This window comes from Archocentrus centrarchus, chromosome 10 (assembly GCF_007364275.1).
Source record: "Archocentrus centrarchus isolate MPI-CPG fArcCen1 chromosome 10, fArcCen1, whole genome shotgun sequence".
NCBI lineage: Eukaryota > Metazoa > Chordata > Actinopteri > Cichliformes > Cichlidae > Archocentrus > Archocentrus centrarchus.
Window position 1 is genome coordinate 6615944 of NC_044355.1, and position 9475 is coordinate 6625418.

Consider the following 9475-nt stretch of genomic DNA (forward strand, 5'->3'; position numbering starts at 1 on the left):
TATTCACGCCAGGCTCTGCGGGAGGGGACCCGGGTTCAGAGCGTGGAACAGATCCGTGAGGTGGCATCGGGAGCGGCGAGGATCAGAGGCGAGACCCTGGGACTCATAGGGCTCGGTGAGTAACAACACAAACATGAGCGTATGTGCAGCAGCGCCTTTTAATGTATACTAAGGTCAGTATGCAGTGATAATACTAACATGCATCTATAAAACTGGTCAGAAGACTGCATTTTAAATTTGTTCTTTTTTTTTTCCCTAGTTTGATTTTGGGAAGTTTTGTTCTTAGCGCAGCTAAATTGGCTTCCCAAGGAGTTACTGCCAATAAAATATAAGCGGATTAACCAGAAGCAAATCTCTTCCTCGTAGCGTCTAAAAGGTTTTTCCAGTAATAATGAGCAAATGTGGGTAGCAGTTAGAGAATCACAGCATGTAATTTCTGTTAGTCAAAAGACAAAAAACAGGAATATTAGATGCACAAGGATATATATTACTGTAGCTTTTTTCCTTTTTTACATTATATTCAAATGGTTTTATATTTGTTTGCAGTTTTTCTAGTGCCCCTCAATGGGTATTGATGTTTGTGTGACTCCATGTCTGTGGGTATTCATGTGTTTCTAGGTCGAGTGGGCCAGGCTGTAGCCCTTCGAGCCAAAGCCTTCGGCTTCAATGTGATTTTCTATGACCCTTATTTGGCTGACGGTGTAGAAAGATCCCTGGGATTACAAAGGGTCACCACACTACAGGTAAAACACACAAAAAAAAAACTTTTATTTATGAAACATCATCCTCTTTGTCTGTGTCGAGCTCTTGTGAATGATAGAAAAGCCATTATTTAAACTCTACATCATACCCTTCCATACCTCTACATCAAAAAGTCCCGCAAGTACATCTTTTTCCTTGACTTCTACAGGCATTGCTAATGTACACTATATAACACTGAGGCCATAAAAAGAGAAAGACAAATAATTTCCATAGCTCATTTCATTTTAAATGGATTTACAACTGAGATTTGGATTTTAAAGGGGACATACTATGCTAATTTCCTGCTCCATATTTGCATGACTCACAAAAATCTATATTTATCTCATATTGGGCTTTGTTGCATCCCCTTTGTCATTGATCCTTTGTATGAGATAAGCAGTTTTAGCTTGTTTTTCTTTACTTTCTCCTGGTTGGCTGCCCCTTATAAACAGGAGATCTGAAAAACAGAACCCAGAGTGCAAGAAACTGGTAGAAAGCAAGCATTGAGAGCAGTGTGAAGCTATTGTACTACTGTATTAATCTATCACTATTGTAACAATATACACATGACAGAAAATAAGGAAAAGCATAGCAAAATACACCTGTATCAAAAGTGAATGCTGACTGCGTTGCACTTAACACAAATATCAGCAAAGCACCAGCAATGATATTTGACTGTATGCTCCAAATTCCATTCAATGCCTATTTAGCCAATAAAAGCTCATCACTAGCACAGCATTTAAATGGATTCAGTCTAAATCCTCTTTTTTACTGGGAAACAAATTCTTTGTCTCCATTTCTCTTTGCTGACAAAAATGCTTTCTCCACAATCCACCGTGACAAATACGTATTTATTGCAATGGTGCTGTGACCACTGTGTGTGGAAAAGGAGGGCCGCCACCTTGTGCTCAGTAACTAACTGTGAAAACATACACGTTCTCTGGACTGGGTTCAACATTTCAGTGTTAGGATTGGGATTTAATGGCTCCTCTTTCTCTCCTCCTCAGGATCTGCTCTTCCACTCTGACTGTGTGTCTCTGCACTGCAGTCTCAACGAACACAACCACCACCTGATCAACGACTTCACCATCAAACAGGTAAAGATGAGCACACGTGGTCATCACCAAGCTCACGTAAAACTGAGCAGGTACACAGGCACATAAATGATTTATTTATCCTCACATCAACTACCGAATCCCAAAGCCATAAATATTAAAGAGGCACAGACCCAGGGAAGCCCACTATTTTGCAGATTAATGAGGTTCTGTACTCTCTGCACTGTGTCTGAAGGAATATCAGATATTGGCTTTTCTCCAGCTTAAAGGATTTTAGCTCTTAAACACTTCTGGCTTGAGTGGGGGAGGAAAAGTAAAAAGACAACTACTCAGTGCAGACCCATTAAATATTACCATAAAATCTTTTTGTATTAGCTTTACTGAACGTGATTTGTTTCATATTTAATGTCACAGAGTCTTAATGTCCAAGTCTTAAAATGTAAATGTGGTGTAAAGCTTTAACTGAACATATCACTGACTGTGTGTGTGTGTGTGTGTGTGTGTGTGTGTGTGTGTGTGTGTGTGTGTGTGTGTGTGTGTGTGTGTGTGTGTGTGTGTGTATTAAAGATGCGTCAGGGGGCGTTTCTGGTGAACACAGCAAGGGGGGGTCTGGTGGATGAGAAGGCTCTGGCTCAGGCCCTGAAGGAGGGGAGGATACGTGGAGCTGCCCTGGATGTTCATGAGACAGAGCCTTTCAGGTAACACACTTTTTTTACACACAGATTAATGCTGTTAAAGGACTGACTGTTTGCCATGTGTTAATTTATCTTTAATAATTGATTAGACATACCAATACTTGCTGGTCAATTTATTAGGTACACATATGTTGAATTTAGACATGGTCAAGGCAACCAGCTGAAAGTTCAAACCAAGCACCAGAATGAGGAAAAAAACGGTGACTTAAGTGACTTTGAACGTGGCAAGGTTGCTGGTGCCAAATGAGCTGGTCTGAATATTTCATAAAATGCTGATCTGCTGGGATTTTCCCACACAACCATCTGGAGGGTTTACGGAGAATAGTCCAAAAAAGAGAAAATAGCCAGTGAGCAGCAGTTTTTTGGGTGGAAATGCCCTGTTGATTGGCCAGACTGCTTTGAGCTGGTAGGAAGGTAACAGTAACTCAAACCACTACTCAGTGCACCCAAGGTATGCAGAAGAGTATCTTTGAACGCACACTGAACCTTGAAGCAGATGGTCTACAGCAGTACTAAGACCACACCGGTGCCACTCTTGCCAGCTAAGAACACAAAACCGACGCTACAATTTCACCACCAAAATTGTACAATAGATTGGTAAATGGACTAGTTCTTATAGCGCTTTTCTACTCTGTCTGAGTACTCAAAGCGCTTATACAACACGTTTACATTTACCCATTCATACAAGCACTTCCATGAGTAACTAAGCTAAGTGCTTACTGTCTAACATTCACACACATTCATACTCCAACGCTTGCATTGGAGAGCAAGTTGGGGTTCAGTATCTTGGCCAAGGATACTATGGCATGCAGCCCGGAATCAAACCGCTGACCTTCCAATCAGGAGGTGACCTGCTCTACCTCCTGAACTACAGCTACAGAAGATTGGAAAAATGTTGTCTGGTCTCATGAGTCTCAATTCCTGCTGCAATATTTAGATGGCAGGGTCAGAATTTGAAGGCATGGATCCATCTTACCTTCTATTGGTAAGGGAGATATTTTCTTGGCACACTTGGGGCCCTTACTACCAACTGAGCATTGTTTAAACACCACAGCCTACATGTCACAAAGCTCAAATCATCTCAGTCTGGTTCAAAGAATATCTTTTGACTATAGATTACACAGAAGGAATTTAAAAGCTGTCACTAAAGAACCTGATTAATTGTTTCTGAGTAATTAAAAGTGTAGCTGAGTGCTGAATAAACTCCTTTTGCTGTGGCTCAGAATGATTGTACTGTTTGTGTATTTCTCAGTTTCAGTCAGGGTCCACTCAAAGATGCCCCCAATCTGATTTGCACACCGCACGCTGCCTGGTACAGTGAACAGGCGTCACTGGAAATGCGAGAGGAAGCAGCCAGGGAGATCCGAAGGGCTGTGACAGGTAGTGTACACACACAGTCACGGAAACACAAACGTTAGCTGACAACATGACCTCTGATGGACAAAAAGTGGTATTTTTAGGTATTCCATTCTTCCTGTAGAGGGAATATAAAGGCCTTCAGAGTCTTTCCTTTCCTTCCATTCTATTTTTGTGTTTCTTATTCTTCCTGTATTTCTGCTTCATGTGGTTTCATCAGGGACTCTGTATATATGAATGCCCCGTTAAGTCTCTGCACAAAGTGGGTCAGTGTAGTGGAGAAACAAGCCCCACCTGCTTTGAAATGTAGTTCAGTAACTCTTACTAGTTCCCCTAAATGTCATTATTTGTGTTTCTTTTCACAAAGACATAGATTTGTTGCCTTTCTTTTGTTAAGGTCGCATCCCAGACAGTCTGAAGAACTGTGTCAATAAAGAGTTCCTCACCCAAAACAACCACTGGGCAGGAGTTGACCCAGCGACCGTCCACCCTGAACTCAACGGGGCTTACAGGTAACAACCTACAATTATTTGACGGGGCTTTTCACCTGCTCCTGCTACCACTTAAATGTAACAAAAGTTAATGACATTTGATTTTAATCTTCAAAGTTCAGTTAACCACAACAGATTATGTGATTCCCTGAATGACACACAGAATAAAATAAATATCTTTAATTATCTTCAATATTTTTTTTTAATTACTACAAATTTACCAGTTATAGTGAAATCTTAACCTTTAAACTGTCAGGGTATAAGAGCTACAATCTACAGTTGATCTTTGTGTTGGTTTTTCAAATGTACTTGATCTATAAAGGAGTGTGTTGCTGCCCTGTTGGATTTCCAGCTCACGGATGTGATGACAGTTCTGACTACACATGATAAGAGAGGTGGCACGCCAGTCTATAATTATACTGATGGGTAGACAGTGTCTCTGCCTGCAATGAGGAATTCAGCCAGGCAATGTCAGCACAACAACACACTGGCTGCTGGGGTATTGAAAAGTGCTTGCAGGGTGTATCATATCCCAAAATAGCAACACAGTTCTGCTTAGAGGTTCACAGCTTACAGCTACCAATGCAAACACTGCACCACACATATTACACAAACCGCTGTTTGGATCTATGAAAAACACATTTTTTATTTATGATTAGCAGTTTATATTCAAATTAGATTTCTTCTAACTACCAAAAAAAAAAAAAATGAAGGCTAATTTTTTGTATTTAAAGCACTTCTGATTTTTATCCATTGTTAGATTTTCAGTGTGTTTGGTTTTCTTGAGCGCTTGAAATGAACATGGAAAGTCCCAGGTGGGGTTGCCCCCTTGGGGGTGGACCTGAGAGTCATTGACCCAGCCTGTAGTCATCTGAGTCATTGAGCCAAGATGTGACTCAAGACGTGGGCTATTACCGTCACAGGGCCAAGGTGTGAATCCTTTCTGAGACACAGCCCCACCCCGCCATCATGTGGGTTATTAAGGTCACATGGGTCAAAGTGGAAGCAGGGGTTAAACCGCCTGGGAAGGGAGCTCAATACAGTGTTATAGGTGGCTGATAGCTAGTGCTGTAGGCCACCACCTCTGCTTAGTGATGGTCATACACAGTGGGCTCCTTTACACCTCTTTGTGAACAACAGCATCTTTGAAAGAGTGTCTTTTCTTCTTTAGGTCCAGATGTACAGGTTAGCCTTGTCCACAGTGCCATGCATCTGTGAAGTGGTTGTTTGTTTTCTCCAAAAGGTCTAAGCACTCCTCACTGCATTGCACACCATTCAGTATGTTGTTTAGCTTGTGTCTGGGTGCTTTGTCCATGGGATGAGCTAGTTTTTGTGCTGCTGGGTCTGAAGTACACTGGGATGCTATATTTTGAGAAAATTCTTCTGAGTTTCTCCAACAAATGTGCAAACATAAGGAACAGGAAACAGAATGACAGATGTTCTGTTTTTAAATAAAAACAAAATAAATAGAACACATGAAAATTATTTTAAATGGTGGTAGGAACTCAAAACCTGGTTAAATAAAAGTACACCTATCTTCATGATCAGATACTCAGATGAGATAGTGACTTTAATGATATTCGATTAACTGCAATTTGGATGACAGTTCATTTTTTCTACTCAGTTTTTAATCTCTTTCCATCTCTGTCACTTCTAGGTATCCCCCAGGAGTGGTGAACTTGCCGTCTGGCGGTCTCCCTCCACCTGTCGAAGGCATCGTGCCGAGCACTGTGCCGATCGCGCACACCCTCCCGCCTGCTGTCACGCACCCTCCTCACGCCCCGTCTCCAGGACAAAACACAGTGAAGCCACCAGAGGGTGACAGAGAGCAACATCCAAACGACCAGCTGTAGCCCCTCCACAAACACAAAACACACGCTTGCCCGTGTTGTTTGGTGACTGGTGGTGGTTGGCACAGCAACCGGTGTCATAGCGATAAGTTCCCTAGTGACAAGTTGTTATCGGACAGGTTTGGTGTCAGATTGACCGGTTGAGGTCCCAATTACAATCAATACACGAGCTCTCTGGCAACTGGTTTCCAACAGCCGTTTCACACTCCAAAGAGGAAGATGAGGAAGGTGGCGATGAGCAAAAGGAGTGGATAGCTGTTGGATGCCCTCACTAAAGAGCAAGATAGCTGTCCGCTGCCCCACCCAGAAGTTGGTCTTCTGATCACTGGATGATCTTCAGATTCCCTGCCAGAAGTAAAAAAAAAAAAAAAAAAAAATCTAATAACTATCTGTTGATTTGGAAAGAAAAAAAAAAATACAGAATCAAATTCCGCTGTCTTAGACTGTAGTGTGTCCAAAGTTAGAGGGGTGGGGTTTATGTCTTTCTCTCTTTACTGTGTCCTTTCCTTAGTTTGATGTACAAACAAAGTTAGTAGGTTATACAATGAATGTAACCTGTCTGTGTACAGTTTTTAGACTTACAACAAGATGATACTGATATTTGTATTCCAGTCTTAACAAAAGCAAAGGTGATCTCTCTATGTAGCCAAAACAGTTGGAGAATACAATATCTGTTTTTTATGTCCCCAAATTAGCAAGCCCCCCCCAAAAGAGGCAGCTTTTTGCACACCATCTCAGGAAATTAAGTTTCCGCAGTTGGTATATTAAGTTTTTTTTTGTTTTGTTTTGTTTTTTTTTATTTTTTTATGCCACTTAGTGCTTTTGTTTTTCTACCTGCTTGCCTTTTGGTGTCCTGCTACATTAGAAAAATAACTTTAACAAGAGCTAAAGTTGAACTAATGTTTGCTTTTGTTAGTTATGTTAAAGGGGCATGTGATTTTGCTCTTGGGACTCGTGTAAACGCTTGACCCAAATCGAGGGGGTTGCAGGAGGAAAGGCTGCAGGGAGGTGGCAAAATGGTATGCTGAGACTGGGACAACTTCTTTCCATGTCTCTATTAATTTATACATTGACAAGATGGCACACTGAAAGTTTGCAGCAGCCCACACTTTGAGAAACAAGGATTTTATCTTAGCCTGTCTAATGACACAACAGTCCCCCTATCACGCACAGTAACCGTGCAAGTCATGGAGCATGAACAGTTTGATCAATCACTGAGCCATGGTTCATCATGCTGAAAGTCAGTATATAACTGAAGTTGCCCTTGCAGCTATAGGTTGGTCCAATGTGCCAGCAGGGTTGCAAAAAACTCTACTTTCCATTTGAAGCTCTGAACTCACTTGTACAGATGCCACATTTAGTTAAGTAAAGTTAATGCTTGCTGACAGTCATGTGCATGAACTTGGATCAAATGAAATTTTCATTCTTTTTTAGGCTGTTTTAAAATACAGCGTGAACTCAGCTTGATTGTCCTTGTTTGTAAAAAGAGAAACGGCCTTCTTGTGAGAACAAATACACGCTATTTCTCGAAAGCAAGTAAATACAAACAGATTTCTCCAGACTACTATCCCTTTAACCTTTCAAGAGGGGGTCCTTCCTGAGTATACCGTTTAGCCACCCTCTGTGGCCTCTGTGTCTATGTGTACATATGGTGTTCTGCCTGCCTGTGTCAATGTGAGTTGGTTGTATCTGTGTCTAAAAAAAGCAGCACTGGGAGGAGGGGCGGTGGCTTGTGCTCTCCACAAAGCATCATTACAAAGGCTGCCATTAACTAAATACTTAAAACAAACTGAAAGCACTTTGGAATTGACTTCAGACTTAGCCTAGCAATCTCTCAGTAATTAAAGCTTTTACTGATTACATTCCCACAATGTAAACGAGAAACCGATAATGTCACGCGAGCGGAAAAATCTCCCGAACTCTTTTTCTCTCTGGAATATTTATTAGCAATTCCAGCTGCTGTGTTGTTGATGTTACTGGGCCTGCTGAGTGAAGGTGCTTTCTCATCCCCTCCTACCAGCAGCTGAGTAGTAAAAACAGTTTACTGTTGCCTACCTGGTCTTCGTCATGGTTAGGTAGTAAGCGTAGCAATCAGGGATGGAAATTTCACCAGCGATATCTGAAAGGGGCGTCTCGCACACATGGTACTGCCAGGCTAGAGCCCCGAAATCCTTGACATCGCGCTGAAATGCTTGAACTTGAATCTTAAACTTTCCTTAACAGATCATGTAACCATTTTCTGGAGGAGAAACTCTTTGCTAGTTCTTTCTGAAACAAACTGCAAGTATTCCTCCTTTAAAATGACGGGTGCCGCATCAGATTAGCTATTAAAATGTCGAGATGCTTCGATTTCCATCCCTGGTAGTAACACACAGTCCACTGTTGCCTACCTTGGTCCCCTTTATGGTAAAGTAGTAGGCGTAGCAATATACAGTACATACATAATCTATATTCTACAGTAAATATCATTATTTTTGGTCAAAACTGACAACCTGACAAAGATACGTTTGTGACTGTATGCATTTGTATGAATTATTTTAAAAGAAATAAACTGTGGAAAGGTAATGTTTGTGTCTCATTCATCCTTAATGTGGATTTATTTGTTTTCAAAGAGAAGTTATGGGTATGTACAAGAGGATAAGAGAACCTCTGGTTTAAAGTGCACATGAATAACAAACCATATTCTACTTTTGCAGTCAGAATCTGTGACCTTTGAAATTTTACAGAGAAAAGAAACTTTAGTACTGAATGTTTCTGGAACACACACCACAGTTTGATTTAAAGTTGCCGAGTTAAATAATCACCTTCAAACAAAGGATTTGGTGGTCAGTATAACATGATAAGTCACTGTTTTGACAATTTAATAATAATTTTTTTCTTGTTCAAGCAAAACTCCCACACAATCGGTTTTCAACCTTGAATTTGTCCTTCATCACATAAACTGGATTGTATCAGGCTGTTGATGAGATAAAACATATAAAGACATCACATTGGACTTGTGACTGCGGTGTCCATTTTCACAATTTTGTGATGTTTTATTGACCAAATTATTAATTGATTGATCTAGAAATACTCATTAGGTCTTTCACTTATGAAAACAGCTGTAAATATGAAAGCAGCCCTTGTAAATAGCTCATCTTCTATGGACTGCACAGTGTTCATCAACATATTTGCTCATTGTTGTACTAAAGGTACCTTTCAAGCACTACAGTCATTTAAGGTGCTTTAATATTAAAACCAAGAAAAGGAAATAATAATAAGAGAATAATGCTGCTTTTAGCGTCTTT

General features: G+C 40.7%; 1 protein-coding gene across 2 annotated transcripts in view; it reads left to right on the forward strand.

The window, feature by feature from the left end:
• LOC115786536 (C-terminal-binding protein 1) overlaps positions 1-8753 on the forward strand; it is a 31513-nt gene extending 22760 nt beyond the window's left edge. For both annotated transcript variants that reach the window (XM_030738724.1, XM_030738723.1), the window contains exons 5-11: positions 13-115; positions 619-743; positions 1749-1838; positions 2364-2494; positions 3744-3871; positions 4245-4359; positions 5996-8753. In XM_030738724.1, the coding sequence (XP_030594584.1) occupies positions 13-115; positions 619-743; positions 1749-1838; positions 2364-2494; positions 3744-3871; positions 4245-4359; positions 5996-6191 (888 nt within the window). In that variant the 3' untranslated portion in view covers positions 6192-8753. The remainder of the gene's footprint in view (positions 1-12; positions 116-618; positions 744-1748; positions 1839-2363; positions 2495-3743; positions 3872-4244; positions 4360-5995) is intronic.
• Positions 8754-9475: the final 722 nt, after the last annotated feature.